The following is a 27,687-nucleotide window of genomic DNA, read 5'->3' on the forward strand; positions in this document are numbered from 1 at the left end:
GATGTTTAAATTACATTCTATAGATTTTAAACTATAACATGAAATATTGATTATTGTCGGAGTTAATATTAGCCATCAAGTGACTGCTGTTGGAAATTAGTCATGACTTTATACACGTGTAACATCTGGCACTCCTTCTGCAGCTGTGTTTGGTTTGTATAATAATTGATGGAGAAGAAGAAGAAGAAGAAGAAGAAGAAGAAAAGAGGAAGGAGAATAAAAATGATGATGATAATAAGAAAAAAACTAACAATAATAAGAATACAGATTATCAACATCATGTTGTAGGAGCTAAGTACTATCATTCAAAACGTTAAAAGTGATTGTCTCGTTTCATCTCTTTTTCCTCCCCAATTGCTTACATTTGTCTAAAAAAACAACTTAAAAGGGCTAATTTACTACATTGTCTGCTCTGAGAATTATTTAATTAATTATCATTGTGGCATTAAAACGCTTCATCACTATTGATCATCGATCGAGTTTCGGTACGACTGCCCCACTAGATTTACATGTATTTGTCGCCATCTGGTGGCCAAAATATGAAACTGCATCAATGTTAAATTAGTAAAGTTCACGTTATGGCAGCTGTGATAGCATACTACAGCTTCCGGGTTAATCCTTTCATAAGGGACAAAACTAAAACAATTACAAATTAAATGAATAATTTAAAAAATATATCATGAAGTTAACGTATCGTGTCAGTTGTACAGAACAGCCGCTATGACGTGCAAAGCCAGGGACGTATGATTGACGAAGGGAGTTCAGACACTAGCATTAGCATGTTAGCAAGAAGAACGTTAGCCAACAGCTTTATTCATTCGACATCTGACTCCAGCCGTGCGTGTCTTTACATTAATCTCCTTGAAGAAGGTTTGACCCCAAAGGAATAATCAATAATGAGAGATTTTTTCCCGGGTTGCGGCTGTCCCGTCACTTCATTTTGAAAGTGTTCACCGGAAGTATTAGAAGTGACGCTGTCTTTACTAATGTTATGTGTTGCAGTTCCGCACTGTGGCCGCTGGGGGCAGTAATCTCCACAACGGCTACATAACTGCCCTCTAGTGGCCACAGGTACGAACTGCAACCAACCGTCAAGCTATCGTCAATGCAGACAGGCTAGCATACGCCATTTTCCGGTACAGAGTTTAGAAATAAAACTTTTAAAATAGGCAAACGTGTGATTATACACGCCGTGTCTCGAAAATTGAGAAAATCATGATCAAAGAACGCAATCCGTGTTAACCAGAGACTGGTCTGAAAAATGCAGTTATTCACGTCACATCGTAGACTGTACAAAGCACACCAAGTACACTCATCTGTAGAAACGGTGATAGGGGTAATTTATTCTGAAAGGCGGTAATGAGTGTCGGAGTCGACTGGCGAAAACCATAGAAGAAGAAAAAGCAGCATCGTCCAGGTGCGACACTTCGTTGTGTTTGGTGTTTAAAACCGCTACTAAAGTTATCAATGACTGTTTTAAAATAGATAAAAGTGACTGACGACGAAGAGGAGCGGCTGCTGCGCGTTTTACAAAATGAAGTGAGTGTTTTTGTTCACACGGGAATTAACAAAACAACGATTCATGCAGACTTTACTGAGAGTTAGTGCTAGCTTGATTGCATTAATATTAATAATACCTTGTTAGCAGACTAGGATAACGTTAAACTGCAGTTTGTTCAGCTTATGCTCAGAAATTAAATGTACGTGTGTGTGTTGATGTAATATCCTGTCGGTTGCACAACCAGCGTCCACGTTAGCTTAGCTTCACACACATGTTTAGTTAAATAAGTCCACCATGTAGCCTCTGAAGCTAACATCTGTGCGGTGCTGTTACACCTGCGTCACCTAAACAAACAGGGAGAACTGGCTGTTTTAAGTGTTAACTCAACATTGTTTTATTCCAGGCTCAACATCGACGGTCTGTTGGTGTATTTTCCATATGACTACATATATCCTGAGCAGTACTCCTACATGCTGGAGCTGAAGAGGACACTGGATGCCAAGGTGGGTATTATTAAAATACCTCTCAGTTTATTTTACAGGATCTGTGGGCAATAAATCCAGAGGGATTGAAATCATTGTTGTGCCTGGGTGGCGTGTTGTCATACCCGGTTGAGTGTGTCAGAACAAATTGTCAGATATAAGCATCATATCCTTATCCATGAGAACAGATGCAGTCTTATAGGGCTCTCAGTTATTTTCATTATCAATTCATCTGCCTTTAATTTCCATGATGAATTGTTTGGTCTATGAAATGTATGCAAAATGCTCATCAAATCTCCCAGAGCTCAAAGGAACGTCTTCAAATTGCTTTGGCGTTTTGTTCCACCAACCGTGTAAAACCCAAAGACTTGTCATTTTCTGTCATAAATAAGACAGAAAAGCAGCAAATCCTCATGTTTAAAAATCAGGAACCAGCAAAATATTAGATATTTTTTCTCAAAATATTACTTAAATGATTAATCAGTTATCAGAATAGTTGTCAAGTACATTTCTTTCGATTGACTCACTCATTTATCTCCTCATCATAACAGCTCTACTGTCTTAATACATACTGTAATTACAGTCTCTCCATCAGAGGGAAATAATAATGTTTGACTTTTTTCTCGCTGATATGCCTGTTTGTATTTTTAGTTATTGGTAGCTGTAATTATTCCTCCTCACTGTATTGAACTTATGAGACAGTTTCATAACTATAAATAAAGTAAACAATTCCCTTTTGTGTTTCTTTGTTGTGATACAACTTCAGGGGTAACAAAGAGAGGGAATTTTGTACTAAAAAGTCAGAGACACAGTTCACCTGTCCACCTTTGTGTCTGACACAAGTGGAGTTGATATTATCATCAGTTTTATTTTGTGCTGCATCGGCGGGAGATCGGCCACACAAAGGTAACTAACTTGTTGTGTGTGTTCAGGGTCATGGAGTCCTGGAGATGCCGTCAGGAACAGGGAAGACCATCTCCCTGCTGTCCCTCATTGTTGCCTACCAGAAGGTGAGTTGAGCTGTGTGTGCATGCAGCTTCCCATCAGCCAGTGAACACATTCAAATGTTAGGTTCTCTCTTTGTCAGGCCTTTCCTTTGGAAGTGACCAAGCTGATATACTGCTCCAGAACTGTTCCTGAGATCGAGAAGGTGAGCCACAAAATCATCCGTTTATCCGGTCAAACTGTTCCTACGGCTCAGTCATTTGTAAAGTTAAAATCAAGCAGTTAGAATACAATTTAAAACAATATGAAGGAGAAATTGCTTTAAATCACCAGAACTTGTATCTTATATTTCTCCGCCTGTTTAGGTGGTGGAGGAGCTGAGAAAGTTGATGGAGTTTTATTGCAAACAAACCGGAGAGAGCAACAACTTCCTCGCTCTGGCCCTTTCTTCCAGAAAAAACCTCTGCATCCACCCAGAGGTACGAACAGCCACCGTCCAGGAGAGATCAGAAACCTCGCACACAAGCTGACTGAGAGTTACAGCAGCGATTTGATTGTCTCTTAGATTCAGAAACAAGCTTTATGTTCTTTCGGTCTACGTTGATTGTAACAGCGATTTTCTGCTTCTGTCCAGGTGAGCTCTCTGCGCTTCGGTAAGGAGGTTGATGGGAAGTGTCACAGTCTGACCGCCTCGTACATTCGTGCACAACGCCACAGCGACCCAAACCTGCCTTCCTGTCGCTTCTATGAGGTAAGAAGTCACCTGCATTCATCCAGTTCAGACCAGGACACACCATGTTGAGGATATTGTTGATTTTCCTGCTTTGTTGTCAGCGTCAGTGAGTATGTGTGTGTATGTTTGCAGTCTCCTTGAACCTCCTCTGTCTCACGTGTTTGTCTGTAGGAGTTTGACTCAGTCGGCCGACAGGTGCCTCTTCCTCCTGGGATCTACAACCTCGACGACCTGAAAGACTTTGGCAGGAGGAAAGGCTGGTGTCCGTATTATCTGGCACGATACTCGGTACGTTTCTCTACAGACTGCTGCAAACATAAAACATGTTGCCTGGTGTGAAAAATACTTTCCTAGTATTTGGGAACATTTGTTACTGGATGGATTTATGGTTGAATAAGATTCAAAGCAGAGTAGATGGTTTTAATTTCTGCACGTTTGAGAAGCTTGACACAGAACCAAAGAGGTTTACAATGAAGTCTGTAAATGTTTCTCATCAATACCGTCTAGATATTCAACACAATGGTTGTCACTCTATCTTTAAGCGTTTCTCTCTCTTTATCTTTATTTCCTCATAGATCATGCATGCCAACATTGTGGTCTACAGCTATCACTACCTGCTGGACCCCAAGATAGCTGATCTGGTGTCCAAAGAGCTGGCCAAGAAGTCTGTCGTGGTGTTTGATGAGGCTCATAATATAGGTGAGGAGATTTACATGAATTTATTATGTGATAATCACAAAAATCTGATCATTTTTTGGAACGATCTTAAATTGGTTACTGTCTGGGTGAGTCATGTTTGTCTTCATGTTCTCTGTCTTCCTCAGACAATGTGTGTATCGACTCCATGAGTGTGAACATCACCAGACGAACACTCGACCGCTGCCAGAACAACGTGGACACACTTCAGAACACCATAAGCAAGTAAGAGTCAACAGAGGTCAGCAGCAAGTACTGAAACACTGAAACCCACCATCTTCGATTATGACGATTGTCGATTCGATTCAATTATTGGTGCCACGATTCTTTGATTATTGTGATTTTTAATGCTTTTTTCCATACAAGATTGATTTTGTCTTCATCTGTGGCTACATTTGTAAATAAATAGCCTATCAATTAACTTAGTTCCTCTAAAACTTTGACCAGAGAAAGCTCCACTTGCACGAGAGCCCCCTCTATTGGCGGAAAACACTGAAAACAGCAAATCGCGTAGGTCTTGTCAGTCATCTTGTTTGCTCTCTCAAAAAATCCAAAGTGCTTCCACACGGTTGCAGTGAACCCCGGTGGCGAGAGAATCGGCCGCTCTTTGGGGGCTGCTAAAGCTGTTACCATTTTGCATTTTGCACACGCACTAAGGTTCCGGTTACGTGTTTTTTGTTCCGGTCTTGCGGCAAAGCATCAACGTTCATTAATCGATGCCAAATCGTCATGTGACGCATCGCGATGCATCGCCAAATCGATGAATTGCACCCACCTCTACCAAGTACATCTCGATTTCATAAATTCTAAAGAAAAATTATGTGTCATAAAAAAGGAAAATCTTTCTGATGAATGTTATTTTATTTCCTTTTTTTAATCAGACATACAGGTAACGCACAAATCCACTATTTCCCATTTAACCGTGTCCTCCATAAGTGAAGACTGGTTCAAATATGTAATTGGGATGTACCTGTATTTCCATCAGGATTAACTTCCTGTTTTCGTCTCTGCCCCGCCTCCCCTGCTGTCTGATAGGATAAAGGAAACAGATGCTGCTAAACTGAAGGAGGAGTACAGGCGACTGGTGGAGGGACTGAAGGAGGCCAATGTCGCCAGGGAAACTGACGTCTACCTGGCAAATCCTGTGTTACCAGATGAAATTCTTCAAGGTATGGCATCGACACAAAATGTATTTGGTTTTTGGTTTTATTCTGCATCTTTTCATTGCACTGTTTAGACTCAAAAACAAGAAACTTTGACGATGTTGCTTTTCCACTGCCCTCTTTTCGTCCCTCCCAGAGGCGGTCCCTGGTACCATTCGCACAGCAGAACACTTTGTTGGTTTCTTGAGACGTTTCATGGAGTATCTGAAGTCCCGTCTGAGGGTCCACCATGTCGTACAGGAGAGCACGCCACAGTTCCTCAAAGACATCTTCGAAAAAGTCTGCATCGACCGCAAGCCTCTCAGGTCAGTGTTGATTTCTTATAACTTCATCTTTTAGCCTGAATTCTCCACAAACACGAGCTGTAGATGGCACTGTGGCTCTCAACTGATCATGTACTCACTCAGTTTCCTGATCTTTCACATTCCCAGTTGCTCAATCAGTTCCTCGCTCTCTTGTTCCCTCATTTTTTCCAGCAGCCTCCTACTGACTCTGTCACCTCCTCACATCTTTATTATCTTCAATCATGCACTCTCGGTTCCTAACTCTGATTCTAGCTCATGTCCTCTCTGTTTGTCTGATCAGGTTTTGTGCAGAGCGGTTGCAGTCGTTACTTCGAACTCTGGAAATAGCAGACATCGCAGACTTCTCAGCTGTTACTCTCATCGCTAACTTTGCTACTCTGGTCAGCACCTACAGCCAAGGTACCAAAACCCCTCTGTACATCTTCAAGTACTGAAACCAGATACTGTTAGATATGTTACTGTGGCAGACACTGTAGTAGCAGTCATATTTAGTTTTTTACATCACATAAAAGTGCTCAAAATTAGCACCAGACACCAAACGCCGTTCACTTCCTCACAGTAATCTGAGTGGTGAAAGTTAAAGTTTAAAATCCTCTTGACTGTTTTTTGTTCATGTTATCATCTTTATCCTTTTGTTCTCTTTCTCTCTGAAGGTTTCACCATCATCATTGAGCCTTTTGAAGACAGAACTCCAACCATCGCCAACCCTGTGCTCCACTTCAGGTGGGATATGTAGCATAATTAATGTAAAAACATTCAGGTATCACACATTACCTGGACCTGATTGACTGTATAAAATGTGGATCGGTACCCAAAGGGTCAGATCTCTGGTGCTGCACAGTTCTCTAATGTGTGCAGCTGAACAATAATACAATTTATGTCTGCTACAAAGTCTGAGGAGCTTTATTCTGACACCCAAAAAGCAAAACAGTTATTATTACACGATTTTACTCCCAAGTGATCTTTTATTAGATGTCTCTGTTGGATCTGAGCTCTTATTTGTGAATTACAGGATGCAGTTGATCAGATATGTCAAAGGATGCAGGACAAAGGCTGTGTGGATATAAGAAATGAAACGCTGACTGTGCCGATCGTTGTTCTGTGTTTCTGTTCCTCTCTCAGCTGTATGGATCCGTCTATCGCCATCAAACCTGTTTTCCAAAGGTTTCAGTCAGTCGTCATCACCTCTGGGGTAAGTTTAGTTTTCACTCTGCCACTTCAGTTATTAATCCACCATCTGTGCTACCCAAACAAATGACTGTTAACATGCACTGATAAAACGTCTGCTCTCATTTAGACTCTCTCTCCGCTGGACATCTATCCCAGGATCCTCGACTTCCGCCCGGTTACCATGGCGTCCTTCACCATGACGCTGGCACGGACATGCCTCTGTCCTCTGGTGTGTAACTACACTCAGACACATGTTGGAAAATATTAAACTCACAGTTCCTCTTTTTAAAATTGTATTTCTCAATTGTTGAAGCTCATCCAAGTTCTATGTTTCATTCTGTCTGATTTGTCTCACAGATTGTCGGCAGAGGAAATGATCAGGTGGCTCTGAGCTCAAAGTTTGAGACCAGAGAAGACTTTGGTGAGTGGAAAAGCGTCCGTCCATGAGAATTACAACCATGACATTTTATACAATTTCTTCACCTTCTTTTTCAGAACACAGTATCTCAACATTAGTCAAACATCAGCGTTGATATAAGTATTAATCTCTTTTGTTGTTTCCAGCTGTGATTCGTAACTACGGCAACCTCCTCCTAGAGATGTCTGCGATCGTTCCCGATGGCATCGTGGCGTTTTTCACCAGCTACATGTACATGGAGAACATCGTGGCGTCTTGGTATGAACAGGTCAGTGCGAGAAAAATATTGTTATCTCCTTATCTCTTCGTATATAAAAAGAAGTTTAACTTAATAGTTCTGTTGGGGTTTTTTTTCCACGTGTTTGTTTGCAGGGTATCCTGGAGAACATCCAGAGAAACAAACTGATTTTCATTGAGACTCCAGATGCTGCAGAGACGAGCATGGCCCTGGAGAAATATCAGGAGGTCAGAGACACACCTGTCGTCTTTCCTCATATGTAATGTAAACAACTAGATAATAATAGCAGCCATGGTGGTAAATGAAGATCAAGCATTAGTCGTGCTGTAATGAGTGAAAGCACACTCATGGTAATATTTTATCTCCTGCTGGATCCGAGACTTTTAACCTTTGACCTTTCTCTTTCTGTTCCTCAGGCTTGTGAGAATGGTAGAGGAGCCATCCTGCTGTCTGTGGCCCGGGGAAAGGTGTCCGAGGGAATAGATTTCGGTAAATGATCAGAACTAAGTAGGAAACTTTGGCGTAGAAATAAACAGTAAAAGCAATACAACAGTTCTTTTCGGTTATAAACATTCTACTTTTCAGCTAAAGTCTGGTGTATGTGGAGTTGAGATTTTCATCTTAATAACTATGAAATGTGTTCCGGTTTCTGTTCAGTGCACCATTTTGGCCGAGCTGTCATCATGTTTGGAGTGCCGTATGTTTACACGCAGAGCCGCATCCTAAAGGTCAGAACCATCTCTGTGTTCAGATTCACTCACTGCACCACATTTACCCTCTGCCACTTTGTCTGAGTTAAGCATGTGAAATTGATATACAAACTGCAAAATATGATTGTAATATTGATTTTATTTCATTTAACCTATGATAAATTATATAAGGAATAGACCCAAAACAAAATGTTCATTGTCGATAAAAGGGAAGACGTTTCTCACATGAATCTTGTCTGACTCATGCGTCAGGCTCGTCTGGAGTACCTGCGGGATCACTTTCAGATCAGAGAGAACGACTTCCTGACGTTTGATGCCATGCGTCACGCGGCCCAGTGTGTTGGCAGAGCCATCAGAGGAAAGACCGACTACGGACTCATGATTTTTGCTGACAAGGTGTGTGATGTTTCTACACAGTCCAAATAGTTATGTCTTGTGATCCAACCATTGAAAAACATGCTTTGTTCCAGCACCCCATTAAAGTGTCTCCACTGATCAGTTGGTATGTGACGATTGCTTCTCTCGTCCACAGCGTTACGCCCGAGCAGACAAACGTGGGAAGCTTCCTCGCTGGATTCAGGAGCACATCAGCGACGGCAGTCTGAACCTCACCGTGGACGAGGCCATCCAGCTCTCCAAGCACTTCCTCCGGCAGATGGCTCAGCCTTTCAGACAGGTACGATCCACACCTGCCAAGCATCACACGTGTAAAATCTATGCTTCAGATTTGTCTTTTTTCACTTTGCTATCTTGGCTAAAGTGATCACTCACCATGTGTAAGGTCATCAGAAGCAAAAAAGAGAATTAAATAACTTTGAAACAAAAGTTTCATCTGTGCAGTCGACACAGCTGTTTGAATTTAGTTCATCACAATTCAGTTATTCATGATCTTACTAGTATGTTGGCTTTAAGTCACATTTTAATTTGATAATCAATTGGTTTTTCGGAGTAAATCAATGTAATATAATTATTCCAGCATATTTATTTGTGTGGGGAAAAAAAGCGATCCAGACTGGAAATGTACTTTAATCATTATTATGATTGAAAAATAATCCTGACAGGGAAATGTACTGTAATCATTTATTATGATTGGAAAAATAATTACTAGCCTTATTGCACATTGATTAAATTAACAATTTAATCATGTACTGTACTTGACATTTTCTCACCAGGACACATGAAAAAAAACTTGTGTGTGAGTGCTGGTGCAGTTTATCCCCTTGTGGTCAAAATGAGTATTACAGAAAAGGAAAATAAAAAAAAAATAAAAAAAAGTTTGCATATTTAAAATGTTTTATGTATGTGTTGAGCTGAGTCTGTTGTCATTTGAGTTCTCGCCTCTTTTTAAAGGTCCTCAGCAGCGTCAGCTGGCCAAAGTGTCATTTAGACACTAAGAATAGTTGACCAGGTCGTCTGTGAACACCGTTCTCACCTTGTTGTTTCCCTGATTTCACCATTATCCTCATCTTTCTTTTCTTTTCTCGCTCCAGGAGGACCAGTTGGGTCTGTCTCTGTTGACTCTGGAGCAGCTGGAGTCGGAGGAGGTGCTGCAGAAAATCGCTAAGATTGCTCATCAAACCTGAAAGTGACGTACACTGCATGATGTCATCCCCCGTTACAGTGACATCATTACTGTGCGATGATAGAACTGGGTCAAAAAGCGGGTGACATTTTGATGTGAATAACGTAAGTTTACCTCGTTAGGAGAGTTTAGACATCACTGAACAAAAACATTTTAATTGAAGAAGCTCGTCTTCTCCACCTTTCTGGTAAACAAACATGAGAAGTATTTAAATCACACGTTGACCCGGCTCTGGTGGTTACAGTAATGATTTCTGACTGGATAACTGCCGCTTTTTGTATGATGGATCACAAGGCACAAACATTATTTCAGGTCACACACTGTCACTGCTTTTAGTACCTATCAGCTTCAAATATATTCAGGACTTGTATACTCAGTGTTACAGATAACTAACAGATGCACAATGAGAGGATATAACAGAAATATCCACAACAGTAATGAACCTTTACTTGACATTAAAGTTTTAAAAAGGATGAGACATTTCACAGTATTTTCAAAGCACTGCAGTTCATGGAGAAACTAAGACATTGTGATTTTAGAAACTTGTTTTGATAAGTAATGTTTTGTTAAAAAAAGTAATCAAAGTGTTGCATTTATTACAGAAATGTTGTTCCATCTGTGGGTGTAACGCGGGTCCATATAGTGTCTGTCATACAGGCACAGCTACTGTTTTTTCCTTTGCTACTGCAGCTGTAAATAGTCACATTTTGTACTGAACGTGAATATCTGTGTTTCCCGTTTTACACCCAGGAAGTTGGAATATAAATGTTTGTATTTAACTGTTGACTTGTTTGTCTTTTCTTCTTTCATCCAAGCAAACTTTTGGGCAAATTCTTCCAGGGTGAAGATGTTTAAGAGGACTTTTCGTCCTGACAAAAACAAGTAGTGCGATAAGTAATGGGCAAATAAAATAACAAATACATTAATTATTCAAATATAACATTTAAAAAAGGACCAGCTATTTAAAAATATACTTAATCACAACAGTATTTGCATTCACACAAAAAGTGTACAAGGATATTTTTGTAATTTATTTCAGCTCACGTTTGCAAATATAAAATACAAACATTCATATTTACCAGAATAAACAGAGGAGTTCCTTTTCTACATTTTTGTATACAACATTCTTACAGACTGTAGTTTTTACAGTAACTAAGTGCGATTTCAGCCCTTACATCAAACAGCAGTGACATCATCTTCTACCACAGCAAATGTACAATCAGTAGTTCTCCATCATGGAAAAATAGGATATGTTTGAGCGAAGAAATGGAAGTGAGTGGAATAAAACCTGTGAGCATCAGCTGGTATCTGAAAAGTATTTGGGAGTCAAGATTTCTGAGGACATTCAGTTTTGTAGTCAAGTCAACAAATCTGGAAGTTTGCCTTCAGTTACTAGTTCAAGTAATTTTCCCTCTAACATTAAAAAAAGAGCACAACGAAATCTACACATCAATAAAAGATATTTACTATTTATAATAGTTGTTGATTTCAGGCATTTCAGTGAATAAGCAAAGATGTGACATTACAAGATGAAATACACATAATTCAGTTGGCTACCTGTGCCTCAAAGTTGTTCTTAATTCTGCTACATGATGCTACTTTTCCCACAAAGGGTCAAACCCCAAAACATACTCACTCACACAAATAGTTTGGGTTCGAGCATGTGCTGCTCTGCGGATGCCTTTGGAGACAAATTTCCGTCCGGTATTCACTCGCCTTGTTTCTCTGGTTTGCACTAGCTGCTGGATGTTTTGATTCTCTTGACTGACCTCAGTTCAGTCCAAGCCAGTTTAAAGTCATCAAAACAACGCTGACTCAGGCACACAACAATAACTTTGGGTCTCGAGGTGTCAGATGCATAAAACTCTAAAGATTCACAACAAAAAAACATGCGTACGCATACTTTCTGTCCGATGTATTATGCTGTACGTACAGTACTTGCATTATTCCTTTATAATTATGTAATGTGTATGTCTGGGAAAAAGACATACGCATGGTTTTTGTATTTAAACGTATAAATCGTTTATACATCCGGCGCCGGGTATTTCAAAACTATTTTTATCAGTAGTTAAAAATTCACAATGCGACAAGACAAATGCATAGTTGCTGACAAATGTAATGTATTTAAATTTAAGGAATGTTAATATTCAATAATAAATTAATTTAGTTTGATTAATTGTTAATATATAAATGTGCAAAAATATCTGTCTTTAAGAAGATCTCTCTTTCAAGTGTTACATTTTTAATTTAAGTTAAAAAAGTTGGTCCTTATTCTCATAAAGTGGAATGACAGAACTGTGGTACAACACAGCTGATGAACACATTTGTGTTTTTATCGTTATGATTTGATAATATCAAAGTATTAATCAGAATTACCTGCACATTTTAAAGGCAAAACACATTATAATAACTTCTGTAACAGTACAAATCGATAGCTTAACTTCTCCCTCGTAAACCAAATGTAACATTTACATTTGAAAATTGTGCAAACAACTTAACATCCCTGTACTTCTCAAGAGATAATTTATAACATTTAAAAAACATTATCTTTAATGTCAATGTGCCTGTTCAATTTTAGAAACTTTAAAACATAAATACATTTTTGTTGATAGAAAATGCACCTAAAAATATAAAATTGTATCACAGATTATTCTTTGTTAACCTGCAAGTGACGTGGGGTACTTTCATACAAATATAATGACGTCAAAAACATTATGACAACTTCTCTTACAGGGCAGATGCTGGTGTTATTCAAGGTTTAGAAGGATTTGTGCGTTTCACAAAACGTTTTCCATTTCCTTTCATTTTTAGATAATTGATTTGTAATGAGGAAACTGAATTTGTTTCTAATCTACATCCAGGAAGAAATGATATTAAGTTTCAAGTGAACAGGAAGGAAAGCGTCTAGCGGATGTAGATAACGTCAATTTGTGAACCACTTTTTGGAGACGCGTCATCACCGGAGACAAACATGTCGTGTTATTGTTATTTGACTTTCCTCTAACTTGAATCTGTTGTTTAAATGAGGGCGGTTCTCCATTTATGACAGCCGTCTCTTTTTCAACTCGAAATGGGAAATCTGCATTGGTGTAGGACGTCTGACAGGAGCGACCAGCACAGAGCTGTGTGTGAACATCTTTCCAGTTATCTTTAGAAGTGTTGTTTGTAGAAGGTGTGTTTGTGTTTGTGTGTGTGTCAGCTGGCCCCGCCGAGTGAACCTCGTCTCGTCAGGCTCTGCGTGCTGGAGCTCAGGCCTCGAGCGTCTGTCAGACGGCTCGACTGGTGAACAAAACACAAACGATAGATCTTCAGTGACGAGATGTTACGGGTGAAGTTATTAAAAGGTGCTTGTGTCAGTACCAGGAGTGTAAATATGATATCTGTTAAAATTATTGGGACAAAAATGTGGTTTCTTTTATGAAATTGCTCATTATTTGGTTGCCTTGACTAAAACCACTGAAGGAAATCACTGATATTCGTAGTACAATCCACAACATTTGAATGGTAAGTAAATCAACATTGTTCTGCAGAGGACAACCACAATAATAAGAATTTAGCCTCAAATGCACGACTAAATTGAAAACTATGACAACAGGATTTACTGCAGCAACAGTCTCCTCACCTTGGTGCTGTCCTGACTGTCTCTGGCTCCAACATTCAACACATTCAGAGAGTTCGCCCTCTTCATCCTGAAAACAGAACATCATAATTAACTCTAAATCTTTATTAAAAAAGGGGGCCTGATGTCAGCAGCGCATGCATCTGTTTTGGAAGTGAGCGACGGAGACCACAGGATGGATCGCGATGAGGAAATGTGATTAATGTGTGATATGTGATCGGACGCGAGCACAGACGTTAATAATCACTATATAAAAATAGTCTTTTCACTGATTGTGTCATTTGCTGTTACAGGTCATTTATAATCATCAGAGGAATCAGCAGACTGTTTCATAAACACTTAAAAGTTCCTCTTAATCACTTTAAAAACACCCACAACTCCAACAGGCTCAGTTTTACTGATCTGGGGAAAAAAGATCAACGGTCTTAAATTCCCAATTTTCCACTTCTGAGATCCTAATTTAAAATATTAAATATGAGACAAATTTTTGACATTCCCATTTGCAAACAACCTGGTTTCAGTTACAGGTAGACCCAGTCAGGAGTGTTACATCTTTTCTAACAGATTACTATATTACCCAGCATTCCTCGGGCTCGTTTCCTCCATTCCGACGCCTCTCAGCTTGCGGACCAGTTTCTCGCTGCTTCGGCGAATCGACTCTCTGAGTTTGGTGAAGGAGCCGCTGCGCTTCAGGTTACTGAGTCCGTCCTGGCCAGAGCCGCCTTCCTCAGAACCGGACCAGCTGGGGTGACCGTCGCCTGGAGGACCAATGTTTTGATTTTTACACGATGTAGTAAAACACAACTATCCAGCACTCATTGCAAATGTCATCATAAAGAACATATTTCCACATGGTGCTGCAGACGTGCAATGAAATATATGATGATATCTGCTGCTGTTTTGTACCTTCAACAGATCCAAACTCCTTTTCATGTGCTCTGGTCAGGATTTCTTTGTAAAGTGATTCAGCCTGTCTGTATTTCCCCTGCTTAAGATAGCACGACGCCTGAGAAGGAACAGGGAAGGAAGTGGTGAGTGTAGAATGGTTTGAAAGAGCAGAGTGACACAAAATGTTGTGAAATTTATATTAACATATAATATATTTCCATCAGCAGTGTTCAGGAACTGGTGCTTGGGAGACATAAAAGACTTGATGTTGTAAAAAAATAATAAAAGAAGCTCAACACATTTATACTTACTAAATTGTTCTTGGTCTTGGCCACGTTGGCGTCGTCTGGCCCCAGTTTGCTCTGGTAGATGTGCAGAGCGCGTTCGTAGTACTGCTCCACCTCCTGGTACTTCCCCTGGTTCTGACACAGCAGAGCCAGGTTGTTCAGCTGCTTGGCCACATCTGGGTGGTCTGTACCCAGAACCTGAGGGGCCGTTCAGACACAAAGTGCACTGTGAGGACTAAAAATACATTATTCTTTCCATAACAGTGACAATATCTAAGAGATGATACATGCAAAATCCTGATGTTCTTCAGCAAAAGTGCAAAGTAAAATATATTATCAAAACTAAAAGTACTTGTTATGCAGAAAAGTGGCTGGAAATACTCCTTAACATAAATGTAGTTTTAAAATTCACGTTATCGTAGTTAAATTTCAGATTTAGGATTAAAATTTGGTCAGGGTAAAGGTTACATTTCAATATATACAAATGCAAATGTTTGATTTCTAAATCCTCTTTAGTGTCGTAACACGTGTGTTGTCTCACCTTCTCTCTGATCTCCAGAGCTCTTTTACACAGCGGTTCTGCTTCTTTGTATTTTCCTCTTTTCCCATAAAGCACCGCCAGGTTGTTGAGCGTTGCCGCCACCTGCGCACACAATAACACAAGATATACACACTGTAGTGTTTAAGGCAGTGCTCCCAGCAACACAATGACACACAGGGTTTAATATCTGCCCAATATAAGTAAACAAAACAAATTCATGGTGTCTCATTACAAGTCGAGCAACTTTCATTTTGTGTTGACTCCAACAGCCCCTGTGGACAAAAGTGGTACGAGCATCACCGCTCTGTGTAATAAAGATCTTGATGTGGATAACGAGTGCATTTGTTTTGGATGCAAGTTAAAGAAAAGACACAAGGTATTCTTAATATAATCTTTCCTTTGTTAAAACACAGCTGTTTGCAGGATGCACAGCAACAACATCATCTGTTTATTTGTAGCTTGTGTAATTTAATGACGGTGGAACAAAGTAAACTTTGTTTTGGTGACTAGGTTACAAGTAATCCTACAGCCAACAGATTCAGTTACTCAGTAATCATATTCCTGTTTAGCTACAGCTAAAAGTTAAAAACATAACCTTGTAATGTTTAGTCTATATAATAATAATAATAAGCCAAAAGCAGGAAATGGCTCAAAACATGACATAAAATATTACGGTATGAAACAGTTCTGCTGTTGAACCATCAGATTACAGAGGGACTTTTTTCATCAAGCAATAAAAGAAGGTTACATTTTTGGAATCTGAGTCTGAGCGGGCATTAAGATTAACCACACAGAGATAACCATCTTCTCTCTGACTGTTTCATTGCTTATGTTGGTCATATAGAAGCATCAGTATTAAACTGAGACTGTTTCATAACCAGTTAAAAGCCTCTTGTATTATGTTTAAAAAGGAGGGTGACTCACAGCCGGATGGTCTATTCCAAGAGTCTTCTCTCTGATCGCCAGCGCGTCATTCAGCAGGTTTGCTGCTTCTTTGTATTTGTTCTGGTCTCTGTGGAGAAAAACATGTCGCACGGTGACCTCAGATCAAAAACGTTTGAGAGGGAGGTAAACAGAAACTCCACAAAAATCTAAATAATAATGAACTGACGCTTTGTGTCACACTGATATTAGTCTGAAGGTGACCACAGGGCGGAGGACATGAACATTTTTGGGCGGGATAATCTTTATGTATGTTGTGGTGATTTGTTGCCACAGTAACAGTCCTCACCTGTACACCAGCGCCAGTATATTCAGCATGGTGGCTACGTCTGGGTGTGTGTGGCCTGAGGATTTCTCCAGATCTTCCAAAGCCTGTTGAGACATTATTTTATTAAGGAGAGTGAAGCTCGTGCAGGATTTAAATCCTTTTTTTTTACATTTTGGTGGACCAGAAGAGCAACACCCCTCTCACCTGTTTGCAGAGTGGCACGGCGACCTCGTATCGTCCCTGGGAAGCGTACTGGATGACCAGGTTGTGGAGCGTCCGAAGGCGGGCGGGAATCTCGTAGCCGCCCTGCTGAGCAGCGGCTGCTGCGCTGCTATGATGAGGCTGAGACACTGAGCAGACAAAGACAAAGAAATGTGATGGAGTGTGATACGAGTCTGGACTTCTCAGTTTGTAAACGCTGACATTAAATGCGATTACACCTTAATGAAAGCTGTACTTAGATGTACTCCAATATTCCACTGATACTCACAATATCAGCCCAATCAGAATACAAATTTTAAGATCGTTTTAACATCCTGTTCTAGTTTGAAGAGCTCCTTCACAGGCTGTAAACTCATTATCACTGCATGTGATGTAAGCGCTAAAATGTGACATCAGAGCTTGAAATGTCTTTGCTTTGTGTGAAGAGTTGTTACTCAAACACATCATGAGCTGCAGCAACATGCAGCAAAGATAAAGAAAGTCCTTCTGTTCATTAACAAGGATTTACAATAATTGTAAAGGTAAACATGCAGGATGTTGAGCTCATTATGATTATATAAACAGGCGAGACCTAACAGACATTAAAAGGGTCAGTTCACCCAAAACAAACATTTTCAGACCAGTGGCATCTACCCATGTAGTTATTTGGGGTTTTATTTTTATAGACTCACCATCCTAACAAATTCACGGTGACTGGAATCTTTTGTGATGATGCTACCCTACATTTAGAGAAACACAAGATTGTCCTATGTGCTGTGACTGACTACAAAAAGACATATGTGTATATTACCAGTTGAGAGAAAAGGTTTGTGATGACATGTTCACAAACCAAAAGAAAGCCTTACTCTGTGACTGTTCCTCGTCTTCTGTAGGAAAGAGGTCGTCCAGAGACTCCTTGGTGGAAGACGGATCTTTGTCATCCTGTATGAAACAAAACACATTCAGCACAATTCAGTGCAAAAACATTTGAGTGGACAAGTTATTTGATTGTGAAAAGGTTGTGATTATACATCCACTCCACATAAAAAGATCACGTCCATATTTTAAATATTAAAAAAACATGCTTATGCCCTTTATGTATATCTAAATCTAAATCATATTCCAGTCTCACTATTTCAAGTCTGTGGTGTTTGTAAGAGCCAAAGTCTTTATCCAGACTGTGATCGCACTCTGGAAAACAAATTCCCGATTCTAAGGAGGTTGTGATGTGTGAAAGATGAAACAGGTTTTAGGCAGATTAAATTAAAGGGATATTCCGGTGTAAGTTTAATCCATGGTCTAAATCACCGTGAAACTGTGTTAGACTCCCTCTCCAGAGATCAAGTTAGCAGACCGCTAATTTACGGAGTTTTAGCAACCTCAGAAACGACCGCACGACAACAATACACTGCAGTAAATGGATCCAAATATAAACCGCCACCAAAAAGCCACAAATAATGCTCAGAACAGCACCAAACTTCAGCAACAGTACAAATAGGGTCTCAGCACATAGTCCGGGGCATCTAACCTCCGCTAGCTTAGCTGGATTTCTACTGTGAAGCTAAAAACAGATTTCAACTCTCCTCCATCAGCTTCCGGGTCGGGGAAGTCCCGACGCGACGATTACCGAGTGCGGTTAGAAATGCTCAATTCCGTTCTTTTCCCTGTCCGCTCTCGATAATAACTGTTATAAACTGGCAGGTAAGACACATATGAACTTTGATTGCTTTTCCATGGAGTCATAATCAGACATTTTCATCCATGAGCCGCGGAACTCTACTGCACTCTGTAATCGACTCGTCGGGACTTCCCGTCAACAGGAAGCTGCTGCAGAAGAGTGGTAAATTTAGTCAGCTTTTCAGTAGAAATCCAGCTAAGCTAGCGGAGGTTAGATGCCCCGGACTATGTGCTGAGACCCTATTTGTACTGTTGCTGAAGTTTGGTGCTGTTCTGAGCATTATTTGTGGCTTTTTGGTGGCGGTTTATATTTGGATCCATTTACTGCAGTGTATTGTTGTCGTGCGGTCGTTTCTGAGGTTGATAAAACTCCGTAAATTAGCGGTCTGCTAACTTGATCTCTCCAGAGGGAGTCTAACACAGTTTCACGGTGTGTTAGACCATGGATTAAACTTACACCGGAATATCCCTTTAATATTTCTGCATTATTTCTTTGAATGTCGTCAGGCTGTTTTTCTGCTTTTAACCCTTTGTTACTTGAACACACAGTGGCCTGGTGAAGTGTTGATTACAAACCCTCTGTGGATATAAACACCGACACATTTGTGTTTGTGTCCCGTTTGTCGTGTCCTCACCAGCTGCGGCTCCTCCAGGTCGTATTTGCGTATGGAGGACATGAACTGCAGGTGTTTGTTCTGCTCATCCAGCGTCACCACCTCCTGCTCCTTGTCCTGCAGCCGCTGCTGAGCACCGGCCAGCTCGTCCCTCAACCACTGATTCTCCTGACAGAGACGACGCACCTGAGGAGGACACGAAGAAAAGGTGAGGAAGGGAGAGATGATGGAGAGGGAAAGGAAGAAGATGTATGGGAGGAAAATAAAAACAGAGAGGAGAGAGAGGTAGAAAAGGTAAAATGACAAGAAGGAATACAGGAAAGAGGGACAGAGTGGAAACATTTAAATTTTCCAACACTTCCTGCAGAAACTCACCTGAGCACGCAGCTTCTGTTTCTCTGCCTCTAGTGAACCAAGGTGAGCCGACAACGCCATCATCACCTGCAGAGACCAGAAAAACATCTCAGATATAAAACAAACATCAATGTAATAAGTTGGACTGACAACCAATCAAAACAACCAGAAATATGTCATGATGCTCTTCTGTTCTGGTACCTGAGCCTCGCTTAGCCCGAGCTCTATCCTCTCCAGTAACTGGAGGACGATGCCGCTCTTCTCCTGCTCCACGCTGCCGCTCTCTGACGTCGGCCGAGTCTCCAGCGGCTCCTGCAGGCTCTCCAGCAGGCCGCGGTTCTCTCCTCTCAGCGCCTCGAGCCCTGCGATCACCTGCTGCGTGCTGCACAGAATCTCCTCCCCCGACAACATGGCTCCAACTGTGAGGTTCCTCCTGTCACAACAACTGACCTAGAAACAACACAAAGAGGGACAGGAAGACAAAACATTTGTTGGTTCTAGCTACTTTAATGTGTTACTGTCATTTTGACAGTAATTGAAGAGTTTGGGGGTTTTGGACTGTTTATTGGTAGCAAGAAGAACAACAAGAAGCCGAGATTTTTGTTGTACTTTTGCTAATTAAATCCACTTGATGAAGCTGAGCTGATTACGACTGTAAGGATAAAGATGGTCAAAACATGCATTTAAATTCAATTCAAAACATACAAGAACACAGTGAAGAAAATACAAACCATCAGCAACTTTACTACACTTGAGGGTTTTCAGTTTCGTCTTTGAGTCTGAGAGGAGAAGTGGGAATATGGAACTAGACACAACATGTGCAACAGACAGTTTACTATCCAAACAGTTTTGCTGGTTTGGATTAATTCTGTCAGTCACAAATAACCTGTACATAACAAATTGCACAAATTTTCCCACGATACTAACATGAAAATAAATATACAGACAAGTATACTGTACTTATGTTAAATCACAGAATAATATACACACAATCAGTGATCAGTTCGCCAGTAAACTTCTATTTTATGAAAGTGGGACTTAATATTATAATGGTTGTATCATAGTTAGAAATCCAGTATTGTGACAAAATTCATAATCACAGATATATTTCAGCCGATTAATATTTGACATGTATATAGCTGGTATAAAATACATCTCAACTGATATCATTTTGTGTGTATTTTTCAGTTTTGAACGTGTTTCCTGGACACTCTCAGTCTCCATGCAGTTTGTTTACTGTCGGCGGTGTAACTGGCCTCAGGTCAGTTTCCCAACACGCCAGGTTCAATGTATTTTTATGTAAATTTAAACCTAACACAAACCTCTCGGCTGACTTGAAGACGACTGCGTCACATCACGAGTCATTTCTGTTACTATCATAGTAAAAAAGCATCGCCGGCTGCTGTATAAAGCATAATTATGATAATTACGGTCTTCATTACGACATATACACACAGACAAACACGCAGGCTGCAATTCAGATCCACACATAGTTATTTATAGCCTACCTGCTAAGTCCAGGCTCCGGCGGCGTGGTTTCGTCTTTTTGTCCACTCTGAGCGGATGTTATTGTTTTTATTCTGGACGGCGGAACTTGTCACATACAGCCGAACATTTCCGCTAAACGTATCTTTCGGTTTGTTGTGTGTTAAACAGGTGGAACGAGAAAATAAACTACAAAATGTAAATGATTCACCTGCTGCCTCATCGGCTCCGCCTGTCATCACGGATTCACCAGTATTCAAGCTAGCAGCAGCGTCATCGAACTTCCGGTTATAACCTTCAGAGTAAAAGTCGTGTTACTACAGGTGTAACACAAGATTGGGGCATTTTATAAGCCTTCTACAAGTATTAAACAAGTGGAACAACGCTTTTGTGATTAATCTAAATATTATAGATAACAGCTCCTCAGTTTTTTCCAATTTTTGTTCAGATTTATGATATGATTAGTATGTAAATCATTGGAAAACCTGATTTTTCATAGAGTTGTATGCACCAGTAGCATTTAACATCCTCCATGCTTCTGATCTGTCTGCTGTCTGCACAGGCTCAAATTTGTTATACATGACATCCTCATCGTGCTTTAGTTTCTGTACCACATGTTCATGCTTACCATGAGGATTTAGTTGTTTTCTGACTAAAAATGGCTGCTTTTAAAAGGCTTGGGCTGTGATTCCTTCAACTTGTGGCTTCAACTTTGCCCGCAGCAACAAAGCAATGTTTAGCATTTTTTGTGTGCTTTATCACTTACTACTTCTTGACATTACTTTAGTTGGAGGCAGACAGTAATCAGACAAGAGGATAAGATGCTCACACACTAAACTATGTTGTTAAATTGGGATAAAGGCTTAGCCACAAGTCTGAAGGATTCAATTTTTAAATGTGCACACATATAGAATTCTCACAAGAAAAGCATAATTTACCACAAGCTGAAAACACATCTGTAATTTGGCAATAGCAACAATAAGCAAACTATACTGATCAATTAGTGACTCTGTTTGAGCTTCCTACTTTTCTATATCTTTTTTTAGCTCAACGTTATATGAAAATTGTATCCAACAGTATCTACAACAACAATATGAACAATAGCACAACAGCTAAAATGGACAGTAAAAAAAAGTGAAATTAAATTAACCCAATAAATGTCTAATAAGCAGAACTGAAAAAAAGTTTCTCACCCAAAATAAAATCATTAAAACGCCATGCTTTTATTCTGAAGGCACAGTATCATGACTTCCTGCGTGTGTCCGGTTTTGTCTGTGTGTCTTGACGCAGCTGAGCAGCTTACCTGATCCCATATTTCCCACCATACACTGCGGCTCCAGGGCTGGCCGTGATGTCCTGCCCGAGACAAGGCCACCTATCTGTCAGAGAGATGAACTGCCTGCAGGAGGAGGGACGGATCATTATTGACAGATTATTGATGACAGATTATTGATGACAGATTATTGACAGATTATTGATGACAGATTATTGACAGTTTATTGATGACAGATTATTGATGATGGATTATTGATGACAGATTATTGATGACAGATTATTGACAGATTATTGATGACAGGTTATTAACGGTTGAGTTTGACAGTTTGTGTTTTATCCCTATGGAATTGATTGTTTACTCTTCTTCTCTCTGTACATTTGTCGACGGTCTTATTTTTATTTCAAGTAGTTTAACTAAATTGTGTAATTCTAATATGTTATCTAAATATCCTATTTCCTTAAAGTTGACATCTAATGAATATATATCAAATAACAGATTTGAAAGATAATACACTTTATTTGAACAGAAGTGATTGCTCATTAGTTTTAATTTTGATAATATCAATAATCACATACTGTATAGCCCATAATTACGTACCGAACTGATCCAAGAGGTTACCATGTACCATGTATATAACTTGGTGTTCATAAACTGATCATAATTTCAAATACTGGCTTGTTTTGATTCTGTTGAAAAATAAATAACTGACAAAAATAAACCTTAAACATCTTTATTTTTAAGATACATTAATGTGTGTTGCCAGTATTAGTCTTATTAATGTCAGATTAGCTAGGCCTGTGGAGGAACCAGTTTTAGGTGTAATCTAACTTGAGTTTCATTAAAGATGCTCAGCAGCTTGAACATAAAGTGACTGCAAACACACAAAATGTAAAGAACAAGTACTGTTTGTGTGTTTGTACCACAGCTAGTCCGTCTCACCTCACAGCATCTGATCAGTAACAAAACACCGGTGTTGCTAAAACCTTTTTGCTTTCTGCCTGCTTCCATATTAATTTAAGCGTCTCAGTTTGTCAAGCTCACTGTGCACAATTTTAACTCTACAATACAATAAGAAAATAAAAACTAAGGTCCTACTTCTGACCGGGCAAGTAGCCAATCATAGTTTAGGATAATGGGGTGGACCCTGGGGAAACCAATCGGATCTCAGATTTCACCCTTACCCGCCCTCGTCCACTTCCTGGACACACTCCTGACTGGGTCCCTGTGTCTGAGACATCCTTCAGTGATCCATCCATGCTGCCACTTCCTTTTCTTTGGAGTTACTGTTTGTGAAGTTTGACTTTCTATAGAGGGCGCTGTTTCCTTTATTCAGTTAGTCATAGAGTTAGCATGCAGCTAATGCTACTTACTTTAGAGTTATACTAAAACTAGAGGGAGCTACTGTTCTTCTTCTACTTTCCAAACACTTCAAACATATTCAGGCAGGTTCAGAGATGAACGCCTGTCACATAAAAATGTAGGTCCACTTTAAACTCTCACTCGAAATATTCACAGAGCAGCTCAACAAATAGGAACTACCAGGATGTGTGTGTGTTGTGCTGCATGTGCCTGTGTGTGACAGTTATATGAGCAGGTTGATGGATGGCTCAGCTGTCAGGTAGGAGGAGAAGCCACAGCAACTGACCACGGTGGCAGTGCAGGCAGAGCCCAGCCATGTAAGGCCACCGGGGAAACTCCTCCAGGCCTCTGTGCTTCCTGCAAACAACCCTGCATGTAGTTATCTGTCGGGGTAAGGACTGGGTCATGGGTCAGAATATACGGTTGTCGTTAAGCTTCAAAAAGTCACACTTCAAACCAGAGCAGCTTAAATGTGACACCGGCTCTTCAGTGAAAGGACAGATGTAGTATACAGTCAATAAGTGCAGGAGGTAAGAAGAGAGCAGCTTCCTTCTGCAACAACAAACCAGAGCATATTTTGATCTACTGAAAACAGCTGATCATGATAAACAAAACACAATCAGGTAGCAACGAGTTGAACAAACACCAATGGAAAGGACAATGGAAATAAGTTTAGCTTTACTGTGTTTGTATCAAGAGTTAAGTTGGAAATTGTTGATTGCAGTCTTATTTTACCTTTCATTATTATCAGTCTTTAGGACTAGAATCTCACTAACAAGATAACAGATAATCAATGCTAACAGTTGAATATATAGACAACAGGTTGATTGTTGCTTAACAGGTGTTGCATACTTTCCACTGAGATAGAATCAAATGTATGCAGGTCACACGGTGATAACAGCAATACACCTCACATTTTAAAATACTTTTTAATCAATTAAAGGACAAACTGTAAACAGTTACTTACATTTGTCATTACCCACTGGAGAACTGCTGGCAGCTGAAACAAACAGCTCTGCAGACAACACCAGGTGCATCGGAGTCAATCAGTCCTAATCAGTGAGGTGTAGAGGCAAGAAGTTTGTTTTACACTTCAATCAGAAAAACCTGGAACAGTCACCTTCCACTCACCTCGACATATCAGACATGCTTTACAGAGTGACTCTGTGTGCACATGAACAGAGAAGAAACATTTCTGATAAAAACTCCTTGCACTGTTTCTCTCTGGGACTTGGTTTCCTCACTTATGTCATTGCACTTTGCAGGGACACCACATATTTCCCATACAGCTCTGTGTGCCAGAGCTCTTTCAATCCTCAACCTCTGACCACGCTGCAGAAAATAGAAACCGCTTTATTTGTTCTTCTGTTGCAGTAAAAATATTTATATTTCCTTTATTTCCGCAACACACAACCGCTGTGTTTATGTCAGTTTAAGCTGAACTGAACCACTTCTATCCATGATTTTGCATCCGGACTATATATTCTATTTTGCTTGCGATGTTCCTTTTCTCACATAGTTTGTCTGGACTGAAGACCAGAGAGGACGAAAACTGATTTAAATCTCTGGAGTGAAAAGCTAAGCCTCTCTAAATCAGTTCAGCCGTCTTAATCTCTTCATAAAGCCCACTGACCTTTATAATAACTGTTAAGTCTTTGTTCTTAAGAACACTATTATTGCCTCATTACCTATTGACTCCATTCAATGTAAACTCATTTTCTGTCTCCTTTCTTTCTGTTTTGTTCTGCAAATGTCTTTTTATCGTTACTTATAAAAGTTAATACAATTATTTATCCTCTTTGTTATTTCTAATCACATCTATTGTGTCAGCTCTTTTTTCTGACTATCATGATTATAAACACGTCTCACTGTTTGACTGTGCAATAAGAGCTGCAGCGTCCCACTCTGAGGACACATTAGCAGCTAAACGCTAAAAATAAAAATAACATCATCATGACTGTGTATCTTTAATTATTTATCTGCAGCCCCCTTTTCCCTTTTCAATTCACACATAACACACTAGAGATCCAGTTAATGACAGAAGGGTTTTTCTGCATGCAGCCGTCAATCAGGAGCGTCAAAAGTATACACACATTCACACGTACACCCTCTGTACCCCCCGTGGTATTTACACCATGCAGCCAAGACGGAAACAAAAGAAACAATATCTTTTCAATTCACATTTCATTTCTCAAATTTGTGTGAGTATCTGTTTGTGCCTGTGTGAGAGAGAGATCGAGTGTGAGCTGGGTTAGAAGCTGTTAAGCACACAAAATGTGATCAATGCTGAGATGAGATGAGACGGGAGGTGGGACTTCACACCGGCAATACAACACTGCTGCTGACGCCAAACAGACAGCAGACGACAGTAGGAAGGAATGACAGTGCTCTCTGCAGTCGTGTGTGCACGAATATATATATATATGTATAGACACTGTTGTGCAATGCATGCACACACATGGGGAACTGCAGAGGAACAATATTACAGCTGCCTCCCACTGATGTAAAATTAGAAATGAATGACTTACAGAATGAATTGGAACAATGGCACATAGGCACGCATACACACACACACACACACACCATCATCTCACACAACGTCACCATATCTTTCTACCCGAAGAATACAAAATACCCCTCAAAGGGTGAAAAGTTATGATTTTATTCACTCCATCAGGGTGTCTGTTTCACAAAGTTTCATAAAAAGTGCACGGGGTCTTAGTGCATCTTCATCACTCACACTGACTGCAACTCGTCCACGTCTGCCATCATTACAATGTGAAACAGCCATAAACTGATAAAAGGTCAAACTGCCAGAGAGCAGAACCGTTCTGGAGTTAAATGTTGAAAGTAAAATGAAGTTTGCAGAACTGTTAAGGGAATCTGTTCATAGTGCTGACACGGTTTAACAAAAATATCGATGTTTAGCACCAGTGTTTCTTATTCTTGTTGTGTTTTGTTTTTTGTGGGCCCTCTCACTTGTGAAGGCCCAAGACATAAAGTTGTGCATATGTGAGAAGATAAATATGAAGTTATACTATAATGTGCATGCTCTGCACCGGAAGTCATGGATTCATCCCAACTGTTAGCTGTTCTGTGTCCATTATTCCGTCCTCTTCACGTCGGTCCTGCTGCTTTGGTAAAGAAACACGTCAGTCTGGTCAGGTAGAGGTGGATGACCAGATGAATGAACGAAGGATGGACAGAGTTACAGACAGACTGACAGCTGAGTCGATGCAATTCAATCGGGAAAACTGCTACTGGAGATCGGAGGACCTGGTGAGCAGCACTAAAGATAGCATCCACAGTTCACCGCCACTCCTCCCCCCTCATGAGTTACTCAGGTAGATCATGTTTCAATGTAAGCTCACCGCGATCACCTTCACCAAACACACACAAAACCGACAGAAATGCAATACTGTTATCCAAAAATAAGATATATAGTTGGTCAAAGTCACGCTAAGAACGGTCAACGTCTCATTTTCACAGTAGATCACAGGACCGTACGGCAAATTGATGCAGATACTTTTTTCAGATTTAACACAAACACTGTCGTCTGTTTTCTTTCTCCCCTTTTTGAGTGTGAGGTTTGAAATGTTTTACGATAGTCGCCATGTTATCTGCAGCAGCATCCTCCACTATCAAACTATTTCGCACTATGCACTGTTATAGCTAATATATGTTGACCTTTGCAGTTAGTTGTATATAAACATAATTTGCACTAGCAAATGCATTTCATAGAAAGTTTAATGCCACGCAGATTATTTTCTATCAACATACTGGGTTTGTAATCAACAAATCTGCTCACTGTCATTTATTTCCAACAAAATATGATTCTGGCGACTTGATAATTATTTATGATATTGTTAGACTCACTATGGTTTAAAACAAGATGGAATTCAGAAATATGTTTTTACATCCCACACTATTCTTTTCAAAATCTGATACCCACTTTTCCCACAATGCAACTCAGTGATGTGGAGAGGCTACAGATGTCTGCTGAGCTCTCTTCTTTCTAACTCCAAACCTCGACCTGCTCATTGTTGTCAAACTTGTGGTTTTCTGACCAATCTAACTCCAGTGACATCACTGGAGTCAGTTTATCAGATTTTACTCAGCTTCTTCTGGAGCCACAAAAAGGCTTAAACTACTTTTTCCAGATATACATGATGTTGCAATGAAACAAAGAAACTGTCTGCACAAGTGAAACATTTTCATCACCTTTGATTCATT

The 27,687-nt window shown here is 40.0% G+C and overlaps 2 protein-coding genes across 4 annotated transcripts; one reads left to right on the forward strand and one right to left on the reverse strand.

Annotated features, from left to right (window-relative positions):
* The first annotated feature begins 1,385 nt into the window (after nt 1-1,385).
* On the forward strand, nt 1,386-10,727 carry ercc2 (excision repair cross-complementation group 2). The gene is made up of 23 exons (XM_030408620.1): nt 1,386-1,539; nt 1,905-2,004; nt 2,916-2,993; nt 3,071-3,133; nt 3,294-3,407; nt 3,563-3,679; nt 3,833-3,949; nt 4,237-4,360; nt 4,486-4,582; nt 5,393-5,526; nt 5,657-5,825; nt 6,106-6,224; nt 6,479-6,548; nt 6,948-7,017; nt 7,123-7,224; nt 7,353-7,416; nt 7,560-7,681; nt 7,786-7,878; nt 8,068-8,140; nt 8,309-8,379; nt 8,614-8,757; nt 8,894-9,037; nt 9,852-10,727. Exons 1-23 carry the CDS (start codon nt 1,535-1,537, stop codon nt 9,942-9,944), a joined length of 2,283 nt encoding a protein of 760 aa, XP_030264480.1. The 5' UTR covers nt 1,386-1,534; the 3' UTR covers nt 9,945-10,727.
* A 226-nt stretch (nt 10,728-10,953) lies between these two features.
* Nucleotides 10,954-24,494, reverse strand: klc3 (kinesin light chain 3). Of its 3 annotated transcripts, none has more exons than XM_030408165.1 (16): nt 24,422-24,494; nt 22,123-22,218; nt 21,031-21,114; nt 19,536-19,784; nt 19,356-19,421; nt 19,002-19,166; nt 17,556-17,631; nt 16,693-16,838; nt 16,510-16,592; nt 16,203-16,290; nt 15,279-15,380; nt 14,762-14,935; nt 14,469-14,568; nt 14,140-14,320; nt 13,566-13,632; nt 10,954-13,222 (listed from the first exon to the last, which is right to left on the reverse strand). In XM_030408165.1, exons 3-16 carry the CDS (start codon nt 21,040-21,042, stop codon nt 13,139-13,141), a joined length of 1,593 nt encoding a protein of 530 aa, XP_030264025.1. In that variant the 5' UTR covers nt 21,043-21,114; nt 22,123-22,218; nt 24,422-24,494; the 3' UTR covers nt 10,954-13,138. The 3 variants fall into 3 exon arrangements, with proteins under 3 accessions (XP_030264025.1, XP_030264016.1, XP_030264033.1); XM_030408156.1 differs by lacking the exon at nt 24,422-24,494 and adding an exon at nt 23,277-23,423; XM_030408173.1 differs by lacking the exon at nt 24,422-24,494 and adding an exon at nt 23,277-23,421 and having other exon boundaries at nt 20,843-21,114.
* Between the last annotated feature and the right edge of the window lie 3,193 nt (nt 24,495-27,687).

The sequence above is a fragment of the Sparus aurata genome, chromosome 2 (assembly GCF_900880675.1).
Source record: "Sparus aurata chromosome 2, fSpaAur1.1, whole genome shotgun sequence".
In the NCBI taxonomy this organism is placed as follows: Eukaryota; Metazoa; Chordata; class Actinopteri; order Spariformes; family Sparidae; genus Sparus; species Sparus aurata.

Excerpts from the sequence above, each read along its gene's own strand:
- ercc2 (XM_030408620.1), top strand. Across the intron at positions 4,361-4,485 it reads TGATGAGGCTCATAATATAG|ACAATGTGTGTATCGACTCC; the intron begins GTGAGGAGATTT and ends TGTCTTCCTCAG. Across the intron at positions 5,826-6,105 it reads ATCGACCGCAAGCCTCTCAG|GTTTTGTGCAGAGCGGTTGC; the intron begins GTCAGTGTTGAT and ends TTGTCTGATCAG.
- klc3 (XM_030408165.1), bottom strand. Across the intron at positions 19,422-19,535 it reads TCGGGCTAAGCGAGGCTCAG|GTGATGATGGCGTTGTCGGC; the intron begins GTACCAGAACAG and ends TGGTCTCTGCAG. Across the intron at positions 14,321-14,468 it reads GGAGTTTGGATCTGTTGAAG|GCGACGGTCACCCCAGCTGG; the intron begins GTACAAAACAGC and ends TTGGTCCTCCAG.